Raw genomic sequence first — 26,117 nt, 5'->3', positions numbered from 1 at the left:
GACCTAAACAAACCACTCCCTTCATTCGGGCTGTCTTCCAGACTGCCTCAGCGACCATCTCCCAACCTGTATAATCAGGCAAAGAACTAACTCAAAGAAACAAACTACTTCCCCAACAAATAGGAATAAAAAGCAATTTAACTTCAATAAGCTCCCTCAAACACTGCAACTGGCTGCCACTTAAACTTCTTACCCTGTAAGATGCTGTCCAACACTTTAATAATACCTTCCTTTCTATCTTAAACACACAAGCTCCTTCCAGGACCACAAGAGTAAAATCTAACTTTGCCTCTTGGCTAAAAAAAGAAACTAAGTCACTACTAATAGCAAGAGAGAGCCTGGGAGCAATGGTACAAAACTAAATCCAATGTCACAAAACAAATCTACCATGAAATTAGAAACAAAGCAAAGAAACAAATTAAGCTAAATAAAATAAATTACTACACTGATATTCAAATTAAACACAGAAATAACCCACAAAAATTCTGGTCAGCAATAAAGAACATACTCAAACCAGGAAAAACCATCACTCCCCAACCTGCTACTCTTAAAAGTAATGTAAATATTGCTTCCTAATTCAATAAATACTTTACCAAAACTATATTAGCCCTCTCTAACAAACAGTCATCCACCCCAGCTCCAGCTCCTCCTAGCCCAAGTAAAGACAACTCCTCTCTTCAACCCATGTCAACTCTAGCAATAAAAAAAAATTGCTTAAGAAATTAAAGTCCACTAACCTAGCTGTAGACAACCTGCCATTAGAGTTTCTAGAACTTGCTGCCGAAGCAATAGCCTGCATAGTTTCTATCCTCATAATCAGATCTATATTAGAACACCATGTCCCAACCATTTGGAAGACTTCCCACATAATTCCACTTCACAAAGGAGGCAGCTCTTCAAAGCTAGCCGACTACCATCCAATTGCTATCTTATCCCCAGTGTCTAAGATACCAGAGAGAGTTGTATGCACACAAATCATGGAATATCAACAAGCAAACAAACTAATATCCAATACACAGCATGGCTTCTGCCCACACCACAGTACTACTGCTTTACTGTTATTCACCAACACAATAAGCCATCGCAGAAACAATCACAAGTATGGATTCTCTATTTTCGTAGACCTATCGAAAGCCTTCAACATGGTTTCACACAATAAACTCCTAACCACCCTTTCAGAGCTAAAATTTTGTCAATCTACTCTTGCTTGGTTCCAGGACTAACTGATTGGATGCCAGAAAGTGGTACGCTGGCAAGAAAACTTATTAACTCTTCTTCCTGTGACCCTGGGTGTCCCGACTTGGTCCCCTACTTTTCTCATTATTCACAAACATCCTCCATAACTTAGCCGTACATGCCTCTGTTATTCAGTATGTAGACGACTCCACAGTAGTATGTGCTGCCCCTACCATACAAGAACTACACTCACACAAGAGTCCTTTCTAGCAGTCGAAACATGGCTAACAAATTCCCACCTAATCCTGAACCCCAATAAAACAGAACCTGCGCTGTTCTGTTCCACACCACTAAAACCACTGCACTCCTCCCCTCTTTTAATTATTATATCAACAAACAATACCATTATCACACCCACTGTCCACCCTAAACTTCTGGGGGTTGAAATAGATAATACATGGATGTCAAATCTCATATTATCTTAAACTATAAAAAAGTACACAAATTAGGTACACTATAAAGGAGCAAACTCTACCTCACAAAAATGCAAAAATCACCATAGCTCAAGCACATTTGATCTCCACCCTGCTGTGTGTGTCGCCCATATTTACCAATCTAAGAAAGTCTGACCTAGCAAAACTAGACATGCTGTAACAAAACTGCAGTATTTGTCACCAACTCGAATTTTAGGTCGCATCACTGCTCAGCAGTCAAGCAGCTCAACTGGTTAGAAAGTACAGTTGTGTACACTTACCATAAATGTAGATGTTCGAGTGTCTTCACTGTTGCAGTCATGACTGTAGGGTTCTCCCCTGCTGGCAGGCAGTCCTCGGTCGGCCAGAATCCCAAAGTCTGGGTCCGGCGTCAGCTGTTCAGCCATGCTCCCTGACGTCAGAGCACCAGGAGTACAAAGCTGACAGCCGACGCCATTTTCTCCAGTTTTTCTTGCCCCAGATGTCAGGAGTCCCTAAATGAGTAAGGTCCCATACCCTTTGCAAATACACCTCAGAAGAATGGTGAAAAAAAAAAAGGAACCACACAAAAGTAAAAATAAGAGGGGACGGGAGGGAGGGAAACCCAGACTGCAACAGTGAAGACACTCTAACATCTTCATTTATGGTAAGTGTACACAACTGTACTATGTTCATCATGTTTCACTGTTGCAGTCATGACTGTAGGGTAGAATCCCAAAGCAGAATGAAAGGGAGGTGGTCATAAAGTAGAAGGGGCGGCTAAAAGGCCCTGCAAGACTGCAGAAGCAAAGCCTGCCCTAGACTTAGAGTAGAGAGGTAGATTGTAGTGCTTTGAAAAAGTATGCACTGAACTCCAAGTTGCAGCTTCCAAAATGTCTTTGGTAGGAACTCCCCTGAGGAAGGCAGCTGAAGTGGCAGCAGCTCTGGTGGAATGAGTCTGTATACTCCCTGGGATTTGCTTTCCATGGTGTGAGTAACAAAATCTGATTCCATGAGCAATCCATTTAGAAATGGTCTGTTTTGAAATGGCTTTACCTTGGGAACTTAAAGCATAAGAAACAAACAATTGCTCTGATTTCCTGATGTCCTTGGTTCTGTCCAGGTAAAAACGTAGTTGTCTGTGTACATCCAAGGAATGTAAGATCCTTTCCTCTTTATTTTGAGGAGTGGGGAAAAGTTGGCAAGTGAATAGTTTGATTTAAAGCCACTTTGGAAACCACCTTAGGCATGAAAGTAGGATTAGTCCTTAAAGACACCCTGTCTTGATGAAAAATAATATAAGGTTCCACAGCCATAAGAGCTTGCAACTCTGAAACTCTCCTGGCAGAGGTCAGAGCTAACAGGATGGCTGTTTTCCAAGATAAAAACTTGATGTCAGAAGTGGCAGCAGGCTCAAAAGGAGGTAAGGTGAGCTTTTCCAAAACATAGTTGAGATCCCAAGCAGGAATGGGAGGAGATCTAGGGGGCCTTAAGTTCTTAGCTCCTCTGAGAAACTGTCTCATGAGCTGGTGGGAAAAGATTGGAGGGTCTGTATTATAATGAGCAGAAATAGCAGAGACATGTATCTTAATGGAAGACAGAGACACCCTTATGTAAGAGATCTGTCAGGTAAAGTAAAATCAAAGGAATGTTAGGAAGAAGAGGATCAGAATCCTGAGCCTGCATCCAGGAACAAAATCTTTTCCATTTTCCTGCATAAGATTTTCTAGTGCTAGGACGTCTGGCTTCTAAAATGACATCCATAACCTGCTTGGGTAGGAGAGAATGAATCAAAGACCCTGGATTAACCAGGCTGCCAGGCTGAGAATTCTGACATGGGAGTGTAGAACCTGACCCTGGTGTTGGGACAGAAGGTTCGGAGTCTGTGGTAAAACCCAAGGGGGCTCCAGACAAAGGTTTTTCAGAGTTGGGTGCCAAAACTGTCAAGGCCAATTTGGGGCCAGCAAGATTATCATCTTGGGCTTGTCCTGTTTGATCTTTAATAATACCCGTGGAAGAAGAAGAAGAGGTGGAAAGGCATATCCCGAGAGGTTTCTCCAACTGAATGATAGTGCATCCACTTTCCAAACTAGTTTGTGGAAAGTCCTGGTGCAAAACATCTGTAGTTGATGATTGAGGTGGGATGCAAAGAGGTCTATGTGAGGACATCCCCAGACTGCTGTTATCATCTTGAATATTGCGGTGTCCAGCAACCACTCGTGTGGGTCCGAAAGGTTTCTGCTCAGACTGTCTGCCAGGAAGTTTTGCTTCCCTGGTAGAAACTGAGCTTGAAAGTCAAGATTGCAAGCTAGAGCTGTGTTCCACAGATCCATGGCTAGTCTGCAAAGGGGGTAGGAATGAGATCCCCCTTGCTTGTTTATGTACCACATAACTGTGGTGTTGTCTGTTCGTATCAGTAGTTGTCCTGGTTGTAGAAGATTCCTGAAGGCCAATAGAGCTTTCTGAATGGCTAACATTTCCTTTAAATTGATATGCAGGTGCTTCTGATCCTTTGTCCAAAGGCCCTGCAGACACTTGCCCTGAAAATGGGCTCCCCATGCATAATCTGAGGCATCCGTGGTTAGTATCTGAGTGGCAGGAGGCAGGCAGAAGGGTTTTCCTTTGTTTAGAGTACATGCCTTGGACCACCAAAGGAATTCCTTTTGAAGACCAGGCAGGACGAGATCAGTATGTCTAAACTGTGGCAATGCTGAGACCATACACTTTTTAGGTACCACTGTATTTTCCTCATATGTAGTCTTGCATATGGTACGAGAAGGATGCAGGAGGCCATGTAACCCAAAGCCTGCAGGAATCTCCTTGCAGATAGCTGAGTTAAAGTTGCCAAGGTTTTGAAAGTTGAAGCCAGCTGTAACTGTTTTTCGTATGTCAGAAATGCCATCTGGGTTGTTGTGTTTAGAGAAGCACCCAGAAAAATTATCTGTTGTGAGGGTGTCAAATTTGACTTTTTTATGTTTACAGTGAATCCCAGGAACTTGAGAAGATTCTGAACAAACTCCAGATGCTGGAGTAAGACATCCCTGCTGTCTGCCTGAATAAGACAGTCATCCAGATAAGGGTAAATTTGAATTCCCTTGAGTCTGCAATAAGCTACTACTGGAGCCAGGCATTTGGTGAAGACCCTGGGCGCAGTAGACAATCCAAAGGGCAGCGCAGAGAATTGAAAGTGCCTCGATCCGGCCTTGAACCTGAGGTATTTTCTGCGTTCCTGCTTGATGGAAATGTGTAAATATGCCTCCTTTAAATCCAAAGTTACCATCCATGCATTTTGGTCAGCATTGGAAGTAGCTGCTGTAGAGTAAGCATCTTGAATTTTGGTATCTCTAGAAAAGTGTTCAAGACTGACAGATCCAGAATGGGTCTCCATGAATTTTGCTTCCTGGGGACTAGAAAGAGCCTTGAGTAAAAACCTTGTCCCATCTCTGAAAGTGGAACTAGTTCTATGGCTTTCATAGCCAAGAGAGCTTCCACCTGGTTTAAGGCCTCTGTCCATTGATGTTTTGGAAGATCTGGCCATCCGCTTGGCCTTGGTAGGGTGTGAAAATGGAATTTGTAACCTCTAGAAACCACATCCAGAACCCACTTGTCTTGGGTTATAAGAGTCCAATTTAGGTGAAAAAGAGAGTTTTCCTCCGAGAGGGGCTTCCAGGCAAGAAGTTCCTGCAGCCCAACCGAGAGAGTCATTGAGTCTGTTTCCTATGAGCTTGCGACCTGTCCTCTCCTTCCCTAGGGGTGGAAGCAGTCCACTGTCTTGGTCTATAAGAGGCTTGTGTTTGAGGCCTTCCTCGGGAGCGTCTGTATCTACCCCTCTGAGGCCTGTCTGAATTGGGAAAGGACCAATTTTTTGTAGGCCAATTCCTACTAAATCTGGGTGGCTGTACTTGTAAGAAATCTTTAACTGTTTGCTTGGATTTTGCCTTGTCCTCCATCTTTTTAATCACCTCTTCAGCTTTAGATCCAAACAAAACATTATGCTGAACAGGAGCACCCAATAATTTAGCTTTTACTTGATCTGGCAAATTTTGTTCCTTTAACCATGCATGCCAGAGGCAGCAGCTCTACAAGAAGCCTCCAAGGCATCAAATCCACAGTGTAAACCATGCTTCCCAACTTGTTCAGTGGCATGCATTAAGTAAGATCTGGAATCCTTCTCGGTGGGAATGGGGGTTTTAGCAGAAGCGGCCTTAACTCCCTTAGGACCCTGAGAAATGGTTTCACGGTCAGCAGTAGGGTTCTTGTATAAAAATTGGTGGGAATCAGGAACCCTGTAATATCTTTCTTGATGAATATAACTTATTAATTAGCATGTTCCAACAAAGAGAGTATCCCCTGTCTTTAATCAGTTTCCGACGAAGTGTATAAGAAAATGACTAGTGGCCTTTTAAAACCGTTCTTAGGGGACGAAGGAACGTTGGATACACTAGACCTTAGTCCCTTAAAGTTGGATTTTAATAACATAACTTAAGCAGTGACCAAATTACCAAGTTAAACAAAAAGGAGAATTTTGAATATAGTTTCATTACAACATTTAGTACAGATAGTATAGTTGTAAGAAATGTACTATTTAAGAACTGGGAACTGATAAAACAAGATAAATTATTGGCGGAAAAACTAGATTTGAGATCAAGAATTATTTTCAGGAAAGGCAACAACCTAAAAAATATATTGGAAGCCCAAAATCATAAGAACATACACAGACTGATAGGTATGACTAATTGTGGTTGTTGTAGTATTTGTAAATATATTAATACAGGATACACATTTAACATTAATGGCAGGAAATTTTACATGAAGCACAACCTAAATTGTAATTCAAGAATGGTGATTTATGTTGCCCTATGTTCCCTTTGTAAAGCATTCTACGTAGGGAAAACTGAGCAAAGGCTTAGAGATCGAATATACGAACATATTTATGCCATGAATACTAACAAAAGTGATAATGCTCTTGCTAGACACAAGTTAATGTATCCAGGCCATAACTTTACTTTTAAAGCTATTGACCAAATTCAACATAATATTCGGGGTGGGCCTTTTAACTTGTTACTTGAGGAAGGCGAACTTTCATGGCAAATAAGATCTAATGCCTTTCATGAACCAGGGTTAAACGATCATTGTAACATTATATGTCTTCTAAAATTAAGGAGTTTAAAAAGATAGTGTATAATACTGGAGGTATGCCTTCATTATCCACTGTTTATAGCTGTGAAATGTATTGTATATACTTTTCCAGCTAGTGTCAAGAAATTTGTTATAATAACGAACACAGAAATATTGCTTACGTTATTATATTATTTGTTATATATATACATTTTTTATTTGTTATATATGTAAAAGTAGGTGTTTTTAGTGATATTTTTAAAAGTTATAATATAAAGGTTTTTTTATATGACACATTAAGAATGTTGTAACATATTTTCAGAACTTTTGACACCCTTATATGAAAGTATCTGATTAGTTAAAACTTGACCACATGATGGTCCCGCTTGTTATTTAAATGGTCTTGTGAATGTAATGTGAAATCCGAAGAAGTTGCTTTAATCAAGGTGACGAAAAGCGCTTTATTAAACCTGTTTTATTTGTTTACACGTTTCTTTTCTACATTGGATTGGTGTGCCGGGAGACCTTTGTTGTTTTTTACCTTGTAATATCTGTCAGGCTTAACAGGAGCTGGAGGAAAAGAGTCAGGGGTTAAGTTAGCCTCCGAAAAAGCATCATCCACAATATCCAAAATAGGAGGAATAGCCAGGGGTCTATGTTGGGGAAGAAGAAAATCCCTTAGTCTTTTCTTAGATTCCGAATACTCCTGTCCTTCCCAGTGGAAATGTTCCCTTATTTCATGCAAAGTTTCCCCAAAAGAGAAATCCTCACGGGGAGAAGCTGAAGGAATGGATTCCTCAGCATCAGAATCCTCATAAGGAGGGAAAGAATATTCCTGGTCAGAAGAAGAAACTGAAGAAACAGAAGCCTGATCAGAGGAGTCATAATAAACTTCCTGCCTTGGCCTTTTATCTGGAGGGGGATGTGAACCCCTAATCATAGTAAGTAAGTCCTCCGCCATCTTAAGTAACTGTTTCTGTGACTTGGGAGGCGGATCAGAAGAGGCCTGAGTTGCAGTCTTTGATTTGGAAGGAGTCTTTGCCTTTATTAGAAGCTGAGTAGGCCTGAAAACCCCTTCGGAAGCCGGTACCTGCACAGCGACTCCGGACCCATCCAAAGGAGCATTGTCTGAAGGTCCTGCAACAGAAATATTCAAAGGCCTAGTTGGCTCCTCGTGGGAGTCCATTTCGGCCATCGGTTCCGAAATGGCCGACGACAGGGGCTGCAAAAGCACCTCACTGACAACGGCAGAACCTGAAGCTGGCTCTGCTTGAATGATATCGTCAGATTTGGACCTCGGAGGCCTGTCTTTGTCCTTGCGTCATTTGTGAACTCCGGTAGCCAGAACCGTATCCGACATTTTGTAATTAAAATGCCTACCGAAGTAATGAAATGCAAAATCGTACCTTCATTTAATTGTACGTTGATTGAATCTAGCACAAAACTGACAACTAGCTACGTCGTGGTCAGGGCCTAAGCAAGGAATACAGTAAGAATGAAAATCCTTATGAGGTATTTGCTTCCCACATGAAATACAATTATTAACTTTTTCTGACATCGGACTGGAGCAAGGACTGGAGCAAGAAAAAAGTTTCCCCAACGGTGTACTTAGCTTTGAGTAGGAGAAGAAAGTCTTCGGACTGAAGTTTGTTCAGAAAAGATTGTCAGGAGTCAGCCGACCGGCACTTGCAAACTGCTATCACCGCACGGCAAGAAAGACTGGAGAACATGGCGTCTGCTGTCAGCTTTGTACTCCTGGCGCTCTGACGTCAGGGAGCATGGCTGAACAGCTGACACCGGACCCAGACTTTGGGATTCTGGCCGACCGAGGACTGCCTGCAGGCAAGGGAGAACCCTACAGTCATGACTGCAATAGTGAAACACGATGAACATCTTCCTCGACTCCTGCTATATAACCAACTAACCATGGCCCAGAAAATACTCTATCACAAAGAGAAAAACACCTGCCCTGCAAAACCTACTATAGCCATACTCCAGCACTAGAACTCTACGATACAGCAACAAAACGCTGATAAGAATTACCACTGTCAACAGTCAGCCTGGTGAATCCCTCTTCTCCAGCTATAGAGCTAAAATTTGGAATGCACTACTTCACAACATAATGTCCAGCACAGCCTCAGCACAGTTCATATTAAAGCTAAAAACTCACTTATCCAAAAAATGGCTATGCCCATGTACTGCTCCTGATTAAACTACCCGAGCCTATGATTATAACTGCTGCTTCTATGACGACTACAACTCAGTAGCACTACTTTTTTTCCCAAACCAAGATGATCTAACTGATGACTAAGAAAGATTACTTGTAAGTTAATATTAGGTTGGTAGAGACTGTAATATCTGTAAATTTCTATTTATTCTTCTTTGAATAAAAAGAGATATCAAATCTTTAACTGTCCTTGTATGTGAAACATTTGTTTGCTGCTGTGTATGTTATAAATAGTTAACAAGATTCAAGTACAATATGTATGTTTTATGTGGAGTTTTTCTCCCTGGGCCTCCACTGAAAAAGGGTTTGTGTCCAGTTGGATTTTACTGGTTAACAAATGTAAAATAATAATAAATAAAATTGCGGGACAAATTGACATTATACCTCCAAAGTGGGGCTTGAAATTTGCCTGTTACAAGATTAAAGTGGGTTTTCACTAGAAGGATATGCCTTTGCGCACACATTCATCTCTGCTAACTCCTGAGGTTGTTGTACCTTGGTGTTGGGATATACTGCCAGATGCTACAAAATCCAGCCTGTGTACATTTCCCCACTTTTATTAGTGCAAGCATAACACTGCAGGAATTGCAGTTGTAAGTAATGAGGAATTTATTTTGAATATTCATCATGAGGTCATGGAAGGTAGGAAAAGGTCAATTTGTTAGGGCATCACGCATGACCTCTGACTTGGATTATAAGCAGGAATGCTTTAAACTTATGAACATGTTTCAGGAGAGGGGATATCCTGAGGAATTTATTTTGAATATTCATCATGAGGTCATGGAAGGTAGGAACACTATATATATATAAACCTATTTTGGGCACAGGCAAGATAGAAAAACCCGTGAGAACAGGTGCACAATATGATTTTACTCATGAGTTCAATAAAATTTTTGTTACCGAATATAGTGCCAATTCTGGTATCATTAGGAGGATAGTAGAAAAAGAATGGGATAGTTTTCGGGACATTGCTGATCTTAGAAATTTGAAAGGAAAAACAGTCAGAACTGTGTTCCGAAAAGGAAACAATATTAAAAATATTTTGGAATATGAGCCTATTGTCACAAGTTCATCAAATCAACGTAAAGGTACTTATAGGTGTGGAGCCTGTCCACAATACAAATACATATCACATACAGATAAATATATATAGCAGCTAGAAATAAATGGATAAGGGCATCAGCCTATTCTAACTGTAACAGTCAAGGGCTAATTTATATGGCCATATGTCAAAAATGTCAAGGGTTTTACATTGGTAAAACCGAGAGACATTTGAAGAGAAGGATATATGAACACATATATGAAATGCAGAAACAAAATGCTAACAATGCTTTGTTTCGGCATACTTTGACATGTCACCAGGCCAGGTTTGAATTTTTTGTAATAAAAGTTATGCATCAAGATAATAGAGGGGGTCCCTGGGAGATCAGATTGGAGCACAGGGAAACCTATTGGCAGATTCTTTTACAAGCAAACCTATTACCTGGCCTGAATGACACTATATCCTTTGTACCTTTGCTTAAGCTTAAATCTGTAATGCTGTGAAACTGCTTTTTTCCAAAGTACTAATATTTTTATTTATAAGGGGCTTGGAAACAATAAAAGTATAATATTAATGTTATCAACATTTTTTGATAAGTTCATTAGAATAACATGATGAAATGCTGTTGTAAATAGTAATTTTATAATTTAAATGCATTATTTATGTTTTTAATAGGGAACTGAAGTAATAATATCTGAATTCTTTATGTGGTTTTATGTCTTTAAATCTTAATTAAATAATGATTTTAATTGATTAACACAATATATATGCTTGGTTAGAGCAACCTATCAATGTATCTGAAGAAGTCAACCATTTTTACTGACTAAAACGTTTTGTACTCACTGGCGTTAATACATTAAATTGAGTGGTTGCGGTCTCCCACGGACTGATTCTTGTGTTTTTTGGGTGACTTTATTATCAGTAGAGCCTCCGTTTTGTTTGAGTTGTAATAAGTACTCATAAACACTTTAGTAAAACTGCTGATGTTAAGTTGTCAATCTCGCCTTCATTCTTCTAATAAGATTCTAGGACCATGGACAGGTATGGCAAGCGGATGTTTTAAGTCAGCGACCTTTTATCATCATGAATCTGAACTACTGCCATGCCATCACCCATCTCCAAAGAGATTTGGGATATGGGTGAATTGATGAGGAGCCAGTCACTATCAGTTCAAGGCCCTGCCCTTTGGTCTCACTACAGCCCCGAGTCTTTCACCAAATGCATGTGGTCAGTGACTCACTTGAGCCAGGGATTCAGGTGTTTCCATATCTGGATGATTGGCTCCTGGCTCCTTACCCACCACCAGGCATCATCAGCTTTTACTATCAAGAAATTTCACCCGTCAAAACCTGTCAAGCTCTAGGCATTCCAATAAAATCCGAAAAATGTGCTTAATAAGCTTCATCAGTATATTACTTTCGCAGATCCAAATTGAGACGCCAGACTCTTTCGGCTTAGCTCACAGAGCAGAGGGTTTTAAGTTTCTAAGTTATTTTTGACTCATGGTTTTTCACTCCCATTCATGCTACAGCAGCACTACCTATCCAGCTCCAAACTGGTCCAGCAGATGCATACTATATCACTATGTTTGTAAAGAAGACTGCTGGTAACCAAGAAGAGGAAAAGTGCAAACTATAAACCTTTAATATAAAACCATTTGAGGTCTTTTTAACTCATTGCATCCGAGTGATTTCTCCAAGTCAAGTACTACTGATGCCTCTAGGTGTCAACTGTTGCTTGCTCATATTTGCATCAGTAATTCCAAAACCATGCTATGTACAAGGTTTTAAAATATTTAATCTTAAAACTTGCACAATAGCAAACCCAGCTGCATTAACATTTGACTTCTCTCTAGCGCAGTTAAATAGATATTAACTGTTTTTTGTGATATTAATTTATACAGGTATAATTTTCACATTTTTCTAAATATCTCAACAGCCAAGTAACACAAACAGAACTCCTTAGCCTCATATGAAAGCTCTCAGGTAGATGAATAAAATGCTGCTTGACAGTATATGTATAACTTGAGTGGTTGCTGAGATGTTGTAAGGTGTTTATAAAATATTACAAATGTAATAGTTACTGCATTTACTATGCGTTATAAAATTCAGTTTAATACCTAGAAACTAAAGAATGCTACCACTATATAAAATAGTTTGTGCTAAAGAGTTTGCCATTTATACTTCTGTCATAATCCCTGTGGTTCAAGAGACATGAACATTTGCTTGAAATGTGAGGACATATATAGTACAAACTTCCTGATATCCATTGGAGTAAATGTGTTAAAATCTCCAAACATGACTGTAATAAGGTGGAAGTATTATGAGCGCTCCCGAAATAAAACTGCAGTTGTTGTCTTTCGGCTTTTCCCGGTTAGGGGTCGCCACAGCGGAACTCCGGTCCGCTAATGATTGGTAGTTGATTTTTACGTGCAGAGTTACCAGCCCTGACACACAACCTTCAACGAAGGTACGCCCATTCACGGATGTCTCCACGCAGAAGACGCTCTAGCTGAGAATCGAACTGGACAGTGTCTTACTGTGAGGTGACAACGCTACCGCAGCGCCACCACTGCGGGCCGAAATAAAACTGCAGTACGGCCGCAAAATAAAACTGCAGTATGGCCAAGGCTACTCTTAATGTTGCATCATGCAAAATATAAAAATTAACATAACCTTGAAGAACAGTTAAAAACCAATCATACTAAAGTTATTCCCTTACAAACTAACAAGGGATAGATACTGCCCCCTATTAAGAAACAATTCATATTTTTCAGCCGGACAGTTTCATGAGAAATCAAATTGCTCTTCACCTAAGCAGACCTCTGTATCCCCCAGCAGTAAGTGAAAATGGCTTTTCAAAGACTGCTCCAACCTGCTGATGATTTCCCCCTTGAAATATATAATGCTTTTTCAGAAAAAAAAATCTCACTTGAAATCCTCGTCTTACGTCTCTTACTGAGAGGCTTCCTTGTCAAGTGCCTTTGTATGTTTTTGTATTTGTTGTACGTTACTGCTCAAGTACCTTTGTATGTCTTTAAAGCATACATATGTTTGTGTTTAGCTTCTTTGCCCACTAATCATTAATTTGCCAAGCAGCCTGCTGTTGCATTTACTACTGTCTAGCATTGCTTTGTATACTTTGCAGTTGATGTACCATATTACAGCTATGTGCAGCATACTACATTCTGCATATGTACTTCACAATGTATATACTGTAGATGTTCATCGTGTTTCACTGTTGCAGTCCTAACAAATGGGTTATCTGGCTCCCAGTAGCCCTTGATCGGCCAGAATACCAAAGGTAAGTAAAAATGACGTTGGCTACCGTCGGTTGTAAAGGACGACAGGGCGTCTGATACAAAAGGAGGTAGTCAACGTCACTTCCTCAGTCTTCCATGCCACGGAGCGCGAAGCAGAAGCTTTTCTTGCACGAGTGCCGGTCAGCAGATTACCTTGGTTGGTTTCTTACTACAAGAGTTGAAGTCTACTGCAACTAAGTACCCCGTAGGGGATTCTCTTTTCTTGCCTTAACGAATGTCAGAAAAGGTTAATAATTGCCTTACCTGTGGAAAGCAGATTCCCCATAGAGATTTTCATTCTTATTGTATTATCTGTTTAGGCCTTGACCACGACGTTCCCAATTGTGATCCCTGTGCCTCCTTTAATCCGCGTACTATCCATCGTCAGGCTAAGAATTTGGCTAGACATTTTGGAGTTTGGCCTAAGTTTGTTGGTATGGCGTCCGCCTGTCTTCAGGCTTGGGATATTCCAAAAATGCGCAAGGACAAGGACCGTGACAGGCCTCAGAAAATGAAGTCCTTGGATGAGGTTAAGTTGGTCATCAGTCAGGCGGGAGCCAGTGAGATGCTTTCGCAGTCTCTGCAGTCTGCTGATGTACCACCGCAGGCCTTGCTTGAGTCAGAGTCCCTTAGGCCTTCAGCCTCCATTTTGTCTTCTGACTTGTCACCTCTTCTGCTGGAGCTAGAACCGTTAAGCTGACTCCGGGGTCCGAGGCCTCTGTTTTGCGATCTGACAGCAAACTTCTTCCTTCTACTCCTGCTGCTGCTTCGGTGGTTGCCAGGCCTCCTGAGTCCTTCAGGCTTGCAAGTAAGCCTTCCATCCGTAAGTCTATGAAAAAGCAGGCTCCAATTCCTTCTATTTCTCCTCAATCCCAGATGGTTAAAATGACTAATGATTTCTTAACTCTTATCAGGGGTTCTCAGCCTCACCCTCCTAAAAGCAGTAGGGATGTTTCTCCTGAGATTTTGTCCTGTTCAGGATCTGTTTCTTCCAGCATTTCTGCTGATGAAGAGGAATTTTCTCTGGCTTTTTCTCCCTTTGAGGATTCAGATGCAGAGGAGTCCATCCCTTCACCGTCTTCTCCAGAGGATTTCTCTTTTGGTGACACTTTAAATACCCTCAGGGAACATTTTAAATGGGAAAGCCAGGATTATCCCCAATCTAAGAAACAGATTAGGGAGTTTCTTGATTTACCTCAGCATATAAGCCTCTGGCTATTCCCCCTGTGTTGGAAGTTGTTTGTTGTTTTTTTCTGGAAAATTCCTGGTCTCCAAATTTGGTTCCCCCTGCTCCCAGGAAACCTGACTGGTACTACAGAGTCCCTGATTCTCATCTATTTCTTTTCAGGAACCCGTTGGCGGATCCAGAGGTTATTTCTTAGGGCCCTAAAGGGGTTAAAACCACTGTTGCCAGGAATCCTGTTCCTTTGGACAGGGAATGTAGGAACCTAGATAGGTGGGGCAAGAAAGTTTATACCTCTGCCACCCTAGCTATTAGGGCTACCAATTGTCTTTTTCATACGCTGAAGTACCAACAGCACACCTTGGAGCCTATTAAGTCTAGGATTGCAAGTGTACCCACTTTGGCAGAGAGTAAAGACATGCAGGATTTGTTGAATTCAGCCACTCTGGTCAGTAAGCATTCTTTGCATTGTGGTTTTGACATCCTTGAGGCCTCCAGTAGGGCTTCAGCTACTGGATCTGTTATTAGAAGGCATGCTTGGCTCAGAGAACAGCCTCTTCCAGAACCTGTCAAGGCTAAGCTTTTGGCTGTACCTTTGCATAAAGGCAATCTTTTTGGCAGCAAAGCTGAGGAGGTACTTAAAAAGATGGAGGATAAGGCCAAGTCCATGCAAACTGTTAAGGATTTTCTGCAAGTTCAACCTCCTCGCCTTAGTAGGAATTACCCTTCCAAGAGTTGGACCTTTCCTGATACCAACAGACAAAACCGTTCCAGGACTAGGGGTTATAAATCTTCTCTGGGGTAGGCAGCTACCCCTCAAAGGTCGAAGCGGTGGCAGGCTTCCACTTCTAAAGCGGGAAGCCCCAAGCCTGCATCTCAATTTAAACACTCAATGACTTTTTGCAACTTTTGCCTGTTCTTGCTTGCTAGGAGAGTCCCTTAGGGGGAAGGTTGGCCCTTTTTTCAGATGTCTGGGCCTCTATCACAGACTACAAATGGGTGCTCAGGACGGTGTCCCTGGGGCACAAGTTTTCTTTCCACATGTTTCCAGCTCCCAAGGGATTCCCAGACATTCCACCAAACTAAAGGGCAGAAATAGAAAAACAAAAACAAATTTTGTCTTTGTTTCATCTGGGAGCAATAGAATCAGTTCCTGCTCAGCAAGTAGGACAGGGCTTTTATTCTAGGCTTTTCCTAGTTCCAAAAAAGGAAGGCACCTGACATCCTATCCTAGATCTTTCCATTCTGAACTCTTTTCTAGTAATTCGAATGCTCACTCTGCATCAGTTACTACCAATGTTAGAAAAGGATTCCTGGCTGGTAACCTTGGATCTGAGGCTTATCTGCACATCCCTGTCAGGGAAAGCTGCAGGCAGTATCTTTGTTTCAGAGTGGGCAAGCAACATTATCAATTCCCTGTGCTGCCCTTTGGCTTATCTACTGCTCCCAGAGTTTTCACAAAGCGCCTGGCCCCAGTCATTGCTTTTTGCAGGCAGAAGAAAATTCAGATTTACCCATACTTGGATGACTGTCTGATTCAAGCAAGTTCTCAGGAACAGCTACTGAAGGATCTGGAATTCATAAAGACTCTTCTCTCTTCCCTGGGTTACACTCTCATAGGTTCATAGGCAGGTACTAGGCTATCGGCCCTGGGGCCTATACAAGCCCAGCCAAAAAGGTACCCTGGCTTTTGCCACCCAAGAAAATTATTTTCCTGTGCCACTGTTGAGCAGAGCCACAGAGTTGATCCCCGGGGGTGAATTTCCTATTTCCCATCCAATCATCAAGATTTTTCTTGAAGAGTGCTAATGAGGAGCTTTGTTTGATATAGATAGGTAGTTTATTCCAGAGTATGGGAAGTCTCTGGGACAGGAATCTATCCCTCCAGCATGTTCTGTTTATTGTGGTGACAAGGTTTAGGTCCCTAGAGCTTGTAGCTCGGAGGGATTGGGATTTATTTTAAGTGGAGCATGTCCAACAGCTCTGGGTTTGACATAGCTTTGTATGTTAGGCAGAGATCACCTCTGAGTAGGTGATATGCAACGGAGTAAAGCTGGAGTTTTTGAGACTGTCTGCGTAGGGCATCTGTTTGAGGCCGGTAATCCTCTTTGTGAGGTATTTCTGCGGCCTTTCCAGTTGTTGTAGATGTCTTGTGAGGTACATACCAAAAGGGGCATTGTACTCTATAATGGGTCTGAGTGATGAGTAGAGGGGAACAATGACCTCTTTTTTTCCTGGATGAGAATTCTTTTGTGATGTGTGCCACGTAGAAGGATTTCCTGACTACTGTGGCGATGTGATTATCAAAGGAGAGACTACTGTCCACCTGTGTCCCAAGGTCTCTTATCACACTTCGGTGCTAAGTATACTACCGCCTATGTTGTAGTTCATGGGTACAGAGTTTTTACCAAAGGGGATGACAGTGCACTTTTTGCATTGAGCTTGAGGCCATGGCTTTGACACCAGGCATCTGTCTCAGTGAGGCCCTTTTGTAGGATGTCCACATCGTTAGTTTCAGTTATGGCTCCTAGTTTGCAGTCATCTGCAAACTTCGTTAGCCAAAGACCTTCTGTGTTAGCCTGTACTTCAGAGAAGTAGATACCAAACAGGAGAGGACCCAGGACTGAACCCTGTGGTACTCCACTTGTCTGAAGTCAGATTTGGAGTCTGCTACTTTCACAGTGTGGGTTCTGTCAGTGAGCCAGTTGGCAACCCATCTTGTGACATAGGGATTTATACAGAGTTTAGTGAGTTTATCTATAATTCCAGAGTGGGGGATGGTGTCGAAAGCCTTGGCAAGATCTAGATAGGCTGTGTGAACCACCTTACCCTTGTCTACGGCTTTGGTGACTGCTTCAAAGAAGTCTTATCAGGTTTAGAAGACATGATCTGCCTTTTACAAACCCGAACTGGGTGGGATCCAGAGTTTGGAGATTACCAATGTTTTTGTTTATAAGTTCCATGGCCTTGCAGACCAGGCTCGTCAGGCTAATGGGGCAGTCGTTCCCGGGGTCCGTGGTGGCTCCCCCACTTGTGGAGTGGGGTAACCATTGCTGTGTGCCGTTCAGCAGGCACAAAGCCTGAGGTGAGGCTATGATTGAACACGGTACTTAGGTGGGGTGCCAGTTTGTTCTGTAGTTTGTGTAGAACTCAGCCTGGGATGTTGTCTGGTCCAATGGGAAACGAGGAAAAATCAAAAATGGTACCATCCAAGGAGATAACATTCGTGGGTGCGAATCTGAACACAGCCGCCCAGATGATGTATCTCACCCAGGAGAAGCAGACAACTCTTTTAGTTTACTTCAAGGACTTGGCAAGCCTGTCCCAGCTCCCTGCAAGGAAGTACCTGCAAGCTCTGGGATTCATGGCATCTTGTATTCTCATGATTCCATATGCAAGACTGCATATGAGGAAATTGCAATGGTACCTCAAGAACATTTGATGTCAACACACACAGGACCTGGATGTGATAATCCCTCTGCTTCCATCTCTTCAGACCGAGTTTCTATGCCTGGCAACAGCCTGTCTACAAAACAGAGGCATGCCCTTTCGGACACCTCCTGCCACTCAAGTTCTGACTACAGACTCATCGGATTACACCTGGGGAGCACACCTGGATGGCAGATGCATACAGGGACGGTGGAACGCCCAGCAGATGCACCTGCATATAAATCTAAAAGAAATGATTGCAGTTCAACAGGCCTTACTAGCTGTCAAGCATCTTCTTTCTCCAGGGACCCTGCTTGTCAGAACAGACAACACCACAGTCATGTGGTACATCAACAAGTAGAGAGGGACTCACTCTTACTCCCTCTGCAGACAAAGCATGAATCTTTGGTCCATGGCAGCATCCCTGGACTTGCATCTCCTAGCACAGTTTCTTCCAGGAAGGCTCAATGTTTTGGCAGACCAGTTGAGCAGGCGAACCCTGGATCCTCACGAGTGGCAGCTGAACAGAGCAGTTTTTTTACAGCATCATTCAAAGTTGGGGCACACCTCAGGGGGATCTTTTCTCCTCCCCAGCAACCATCTTTTCCCTCTTTTGCACCAGACAGTATCACAGCAGAGCCTGGAAAGTGGATGCTCTGTCCTTCCCTTGGACATTGCTATCAGTTTATGCCTTCCCTCCTCTTCTACCCAGAGTATTATTGAAGTTCAGGGACGAACAACCAAGGACTATTCTCATAGCTCCACACTGGCCCAGACAGCATTGGTATCCACTAATTCGCAGTCTCTCCCAGTTTCCTCCTTGGCATCTTCCTCTGAAGCTAGATCTTTTGGTTCAAGAAGGGGGAATCATTTTGCAGCCTCATCTTCAATCCCTTCATTTATCAGCATGGCTCATAGTATGATGCCTTCCTTCTCTTCCCTTTCCCAGCAGGTGGTTGACGTGCTGAGGGAGGCCAGGAGGCCTAGCACTTGGAAGTCCTACTCTGGCAAATGGGAAAGGTTCTCTCATTGGATGCAGGCTAGAGGAGAATCTTCTTCTCAGCCTACCCTTCCTCTGAGCTTGGAAAACCTGGCTGAATTGTTTCAGGGTGGACTTTCTTTTTCTTCTATCAAGCTCTATGCTTCTGCCATTTCTGCTCATTGTTCTGTTGAACAACCCATTTTCTCTCATCCCCTGATGAAAATGTTTCTCAGAGGTGCTTGCAACTTAAAACCTCCCAGAAGGGCACCTACTCCAGCCTGGGATCTTAATTTTGTTCTAGAGAAACTCACTCTTCCTCCTTTTGAGCCATCTGCCACTGCAGATTTAAAGTTTCTCTCTTGGAAGACTGCCTTCCTCTTGGCTATAACTTCAGCAAGGAGGATTTCGGAGCTGCAGGCTTTGATGGCTGTGGAGCCTTTTATTATTTTCCATCCAGACAGGGTCTCTCTAAGAACCAGTCCCTCCTTTATGCCTAAGGTGGTTTCTAGCTTGACTCTTAATCAGTCCATACACCTTCCTACCTTCTTTCCTATTCCTCAGAATAAAGGTGAAAGGATCCTACATTCTCTTGATGTGCACAGTCGGCTCATGTTTTACCTGGACAGGACTAATGACCTTCGGAAATCAGCTCAGTTATTGGTCAGTTTTGCACCTGGAGCTCAGGGCAAGGCTATTTCTAAACAAACCATTGCCAAGTGGATTTCACATTGTATCAACTTTTGTTATTGTTTTCTTGGCAAGGTTCCTCCCCAAGAGGTTAGGACCCACTCAACTAGAGCGGCTTCCACTTCTGCAGCCTTTTTAAGGGGTGTCCCTACTAAAGATATTTTGGAGGCTGCCACATGGTCTTCTGTTCACACTTTCACAAAACATTATAATTTGCCTCTGTTTTCCAGAGCCAGGGCAGGGTTTGCCACTGCGGTGTTGCAGGGCATTATCTCCAACCCTTGATTCCGTTGGTTCCTCCTCCCTTTTCTCTGGGCTTTGGTAATCAACCCATTTGTTAGGACTGCAACAGTGAAACATGATGAACATAGTACAGTTGTGTACACTTACCGTAAATGTAGATGTTTGGGTGTATTCACTGTTGCAGTCCTGGTTTCCCTCCCGCCTTCCCCCTTTTTCGTTCGTCTCCTATTCTCTTTTCCTGAGGTACAGGCTGAATTGGATATTATTTGCCAAATTTGCATTTGGCTTAACCTTATTTCTGGGAGCTTCTGACTGTTATGGCAAGAAAGACTGAGGAAGTGATGTCGGCTGCCTCATTTTGTATCGGATGCCCTGACATCCTTTACAACTGACGGCAGCCGACGTAATTTTTATTTACCTTTGGTATTCTGGCCAATCGTGGGGTACCAGGAGCCGGATAACCAATTTGTTAGGACTGCAACAGTGAATACACTTGAACATCTACATTTATGATAAGTGTACACAACTGTAGTTTCTATTATAATACCAAACTGTCTTTTGTCTTTGTGCCGGAGTCATGACTGAAAAGAGCCTTTTGGACTAGCTCACTTTTGTTAGCAAGTTAAATTAAAACTGGCAGTCCCAATTACTACGATCACATGGTATAAGATCAAACCTTTTAAAAAAAGCTATGCAATCACTAATCCCTAACATCAAATAGCCAGCTGCATTGGAGTAGAGGGATAAAGCCCTATGATTTGGGCAAACCATGTTTGATTGATGGGATGGTACCTGCAGGAGCTGGTTTGGGGAGGATGGGTATGTGTGTTATTGGGAGGGAGCAGAATAGGGCTTTCTTATGCTACCATTCTTCTGAAGATTGATGACTATGCTTGGAGGGGGCAGTCCTAGAATATATGTTTGGCTCATCAACCCAGAAGTGTGGCAGCCGCGTCCTTTAGCAGGTACACAGACGTGTGATTGTGCATGAGTAAGTATAGTGGTCCCTTTAGTGACAAGGGTCACATGCCCTGCCCAAGGAGAGAGGGGTTGAGGCTTTAAAAGAAAATTGCCCTAATTGGTAAGTTGCTGACAAAGACAGAAGCAAGACTTTTGTAGTACCCTGGATTGCCCCTACCCCCAAACAGTCCACACCCCATTGCTAGAGACAGAGAAAGAAATGGGCCAAGTCTGTCTGGGGAAGTCTTGATGGCTTTCAGGCTTAGATACAGCAAGAATGCAGAAGAAGTAAGACTAACTGTATCTCATTAAAGTGACAAAGTTATACTTACAAGAAATAAATCAATAGCCCGTTTCATTGTTTATATGGACTACAATACAGAGTGATTGACTGGTTATTTGCCGAGAGGTCTGCATGTGCAAATATATAGGTAGGATACTAAATGTAGCCATTTTAGTAGATGGGAGACTTCAGCAGGCTTGGTGAATCTTCAGCATATTGCCAACTTTTGAACTGAGAGTTTGTACAGGGCACCATGGTTAAGTGATGGCAAAGTCATGATTGCATTGGTAGTTGGACTTCATTAATATGTCGCACATACTGCTTTAGGGATGTGCAGTTGTGTAGATGCAGTGCCATGAGTGTCTTAGTACAGATTGCTGCATTTCAGTGTCAGTGTATTGTGACAGCATGCTGGCTGAATATGTAATGGTCTCATGGCAATGGCTTTATGGGAACTGTAGTATATTCTGCAAATGTGAATAGTATTGTTGGAATAAACCAGGTAACTGAAAAGCCATCAAGTGCAAGTAGTGGGGCAGGGAACGTGCTGGGGAAATGTGACTGTGGGTGGAGACATAAAGTTCTGTGCTGAAGGGAGCTACTTTGTCAACAAGATATTGAATAGAATGTCTAAACAGTGTAATGTAGTGTCAAACTTGAAATGTGTACTGTGAAGAAGTGAGAGTCTCGAAGTCTTTTAAAATATTGCCTTTCTTTTTTTAAATATAGGTGAAGTACTTAAGATTTTAAATAAGTTTTACAAACGGAAGGAAATGCAGCGTTTAGCAGCTGACAGTGGACTTGATGGTAAGACTGCAGATGCATGTTTGTTTTATTGTAAATACATTTTAAATGCATTTTGGCAAACTTATTGATAGACTGAACATTTGGAAAGGTTATAACCTCTATATCTGGGGTTTTAGCTAAACTTGCTTATCTTGGACATTTTTTGCATGGTTCATTGGCAAGTCTGTATAATTTGGCAACCAGATAGTCGCATTAAATGTGAATACAGTAAAACTAGCTACTGTGCAGCATCGACAGTAACTCCTCTGACTGTGCAATGACGTGTAAAATTTCCTTTTTTTTTTCCCTAATTTAGAGCTTACCTTCATGTGCCCATAAGGCTAAGTTGCAGGAAGTATCTGCTCGAACTGGAGATTTTCATTATCAGTTCTCTGCATTGCCCTTTGAAGAAGCTTATCTACTGCGCCCAGAGTATTCACAAAGGTTCTGGCTCCAGTGATAGCTTACTTCAGGTTTCAAGGCATTCAAATTTATCCTTATTTGGACGACTGCCTGATTCTGGCTCAAGAAAAAGAACACCTTCTACAGCATCTGGAATATGTCATAGCAGTGCTAAGATGCCTAGGGTATTCTGTGAACGAAATAAAGTCCAGTCTAGTACCCTCTCAAGACATGTGCTTTCTGGGTGTGAGACTGAATACAGCAGCCCAGATGGCCTTTTTAACCCCGGACAAACAAAAGAGTCTGTCACTTTGCTTCCATCAACTATCTCATCAGTCCGTGCTGACTGCAAGGACAGTCCTTCAAGCATTAGGGTTCATGGCATCTTGTATTCTGGTGCTTCCCAATGCCAAACTGCATATGAGGAAGCTGCAATGGTATCTCAAAAAAGTATGGACACAGCACTGCCAAGATTTGGACAGTGTCATTCAAATAATACCCTGCCTTCAAAAGGAATTCTTGTGGTGGGCTCAGGAATGTCACCTAAACAAGGGACTCTCTGTGACCCGGCCAGAGGCGAGTCAGATTTTAACGACAGATGCCTCGACACTGCTTGGGAGCTCATCTAAATGGAAAGTGGATACAAGACAAGTGGCCTGCCAGACTACAGCATCTACATATCAACATGAAGGAGATGTTAGCAGTCAGTTTGCATTGATGGCGTTCAAGGAGTTGCTTCTTCCAGGGCAGGTGTTGATTCTGACAGACAACACAACTGTCATGTGGTACATCAACAAGCAAGGGAACACATTCTTATCCTCTATGCAGGCAAGCAATGATTTTATGGGAGACTGCGTTAAGCCTGCAACTGACTCTTCAGGCAAGGTTTCTGCCAGGAGCACAGAACTCCCTAGCAGATGTATTAAGCAGACAAATCATGGATCCCCACAGTGGAAACTGGATCTTCATGTATTTCAGAAATTGACAGTGTCATGGGGAACTCCAGACATAGATCTGTTCGCTTCTCCACTAAACCACCAGCTGCCAAAGTATTGCACAAAGGGGTTTCATCACACAGCTTGGAAAGTGGATGCTCTGTCTTTCAGTTGGAAAAACCTTCATGTCTATGCTTTTCCACCTCTACCTCTTCTTCCAAAGGTATTACTAAAGGTCAGACAGGACAGGCCAAGGATGATTTTGATAGCTCCAGATTGGCCTCGGCAACACTGGTACCCACTTCTAAAGAGTCTTGTAAAGAAGCCTCCATGGCCTTTACCTCTGATTCCTCATCTGTTATCTCAGAAGGACGGTCATCTGCTCAATGTCAAGCTTCAATCTCTCCATCTCACAGCTTGGCATATTCTGGGTTGAAACATGGAAGGTCTCAGCTTCCTCAACAAGTTTTAAATGTGATTATGGAAGCTAGAAGGCCTAGTACTAGGAGAGTGTACGCAGAAAAATGGAAGAGATTTTTATTTTGGTGTACAGCAAAGAATTTGGAGATTTCAGAGCCTAATTTGAGTGTGGCTCTTCAATATCTTACTGAGTTATTGGACAAAGGTTTCTCTTTCTCTTCCATAAAGATTCATGCTGCAGCAATTTCAGCTCACTATGATTGTGACCCACCTTTGTTTTCGCATCCTTTGTTCAAGCAGTTTCTTAGAGGGCAAAGAATATAAGAACCCCACGTAGAGCTCCTACTCCTGCTTGGGATCTCAATTTTGTGTTGGAAAAACTTACTCTACAACCTTTTGAGCCTGCAGCTACTGCTGAATTGAAATATTTGTCATGGAAGACTGCTTTTCTGTTGGCTATTACTTCTGCAAGAAGGGTGTCTGAGTTGCAGGCCCTTATGGCAGTAGAGCCCTTTTGATTTTCCATAAGGACAGGGTATCATTACGTACTAATCCTTCCTTTATGCCTAAGGTGGTTTCTAGTGTGGCTTTAAACCAAACTATTCATTTGCCTACGTTTTGCAGATCCTCAAAATAAAGGGGAAAAGATTTTGCACACTTTAGATGTACACAGGCAATTGCGTTATTATTTGAGCAGGACTAAAGATTTTAGGCAGTCTCAACAGTTACTTGTTTCTTTTGCTTTAAGTTCACAGGGCAAACCTGTGTCAAAACAAACTATTTCTAGGTGGATTGGCTTTTGCATTGCATTTTGTTATTCCCATCATGGCAAAGAGGTTCCAGCTGGGATTAGGCCTCATTCCACTAGGGCTACTGCCACTTCAACAGCATTTCTAAGGGGTGGCAACTAAGGATATTCTGGAAGCAGCTACTTGGAGTTCAGTGCATACTTTCTCTAGGCATTATCACCTGCCTATATACTCTAAGTCTAGAGCTGGTTTTGCCACAGCTGTTTTACAAGGCATGTTGTCAGCTCCTGCTACTTTATAATTTGCCAGCCTCCTTACCTCTGCTTTGGGATTCTACCCAATAGTCAGGACTGCAGCAAGGGAAGACGAAGAACATAGTACAGTTTTGTACCTACCATAAATGTAGATGTTCGAGGATTCCCTTGCTGCAGTCCAATTTACCTCCTCCTTCCCCTCTGTGTTTCAGGGTGGTTGTGTAGGTGCCTTTACATGCTTATATTTTTGTATATATATTACTGTATATATTGTTTATTGGTGCAGGTTGTTTTGGGACTTGTCTTTTGGGTCTTCTGACATCTGGGGCAAGAAAAGACTGAGGAAATGACGTCGGTCATGCGCATTAGTACCCTGCCGTACTGACGTCAGTCTAAGGCGCCATGACCGACGTCAGCCTTATACTCTGGTATTCGGGCCGACTGGGACGCGGACTATACCCAATAGTCAGGACTGCAGCAAGGGAATCCTCGAACATCTACATTTATGGTAGGTACAAAACTGTACTTTTCCTCCTTGGCATCTTCCTCTGAAGCTAGATCTTTTGGTTCAAGAAGGGGGAATCATTCTGCAGCCTCATCTTCAATCCCTTCATTTATCAGCATGGCTCATAGTATGATGCCTTCCTTCTCTTCCCTTTCCCAGCAGGTGGTTGACGTGCTGAGGGAGGCCAGGAGGCCTAGCACTTGGAAGTCCTACTCTGGCAAATGGGAAAGGTTCTCTCATTGGATGCAGGCTAGAGGAGAATCTTCTTCTCAGCCTACTATTCCTCTGATCTTGGAATACCTGGCTGAATTGCTTCAGGGTGGACTTTCTTTTTCTTCTATCAAGCTCTATGCTTCTGCCATTTCTGCTCATTGTTCTGTTGAACAACCCATTTTCTCTCATCCCCTGATGAAAATGTTTCTCAGAGGTGCTTGCAACTTAAAACCTCCCAGAAGGGCACCTACTCCAGCCTGGGATCTTAATTTTGTTCTAGAGAAACTCGCTCTTCCTCCTTTTGAGCCATCTGCCACTGCAGATTTAAAGTTTCTCTCTTGGAAGACTGCCTTCCTCTTGGCTATAACTTCAGCAAGGAGGATTTCGGAGCTGCAGGCTTTGATGGCTGTGGAGCCTTTTATTATTTTCCATCCAGACAGGATCTCTCTAAGAACCAGTCCCTCCTTTATGCCTAAGGTGGTTTCTAGCTTGACGCTTAATCAGTCCATACACCTTCCTACCTTCTTTCCTTTTCCTCAGAATAAAGGTGAAAGGATCCCACATTCTCTTGATGTGCACAGTCAGCTCATGTTTTACCTGGACAGGACTAATGACCTTCGGAAATCAGCTCAGTTATTGGTCAGTTGTGCACCTGGAGCTCAGGGCAAGGCTATTTCTAAACAAACCATTTCCAAGTGGATTTCACATTGTATCAACTTTTGTTATTCTTTTCATGGCAAGGTTCCTCCCCAAGGGGTTAGGACCCACTC

The 26,117-nt window shown here is 42.5% G+C and overlaps 1 protein-coding gene across 1 annotated transcript in view; it reads left to right on the top strand.

Annotated features, from left to right (window-relative positions):
- The window catches only part of SUPV3L1 (Suv3 like RNA helicase), a 1,221,766-nt gene that overhangs the window by 67,651 nt on the left and 1,127,998 nt on the right, over positions 1-26,117 (top strand). Inside the window, 1 exon segment of the mRNA XM_044056280.1 lies at positions 21,813-21,890. Coding sequence (XP_043912215.1) covers positions 21,813-21,890 — 78 coding nt within the window.

The sequence above is a fragment of the Protopterus annectens genome, chromosome 14.part0 (assembly GCF_019279795.1).
Source record: "Protopterus annectens isolate FY-2018-M chromosome 14.part0, PAN1.0, whole genome shotgun sequence".
NCBI classification, from domain to species: Eukaryota; Metazoa; Chordata; order Ceratodontiformes; family Protopteridae; genus Protopterus; species Protopterus annectens.
The sequence above is the reverse complement of the archived record's forward strand: the minus strand, read 5'-3'. Positions and strand labels throughout refer to the sequence as shown.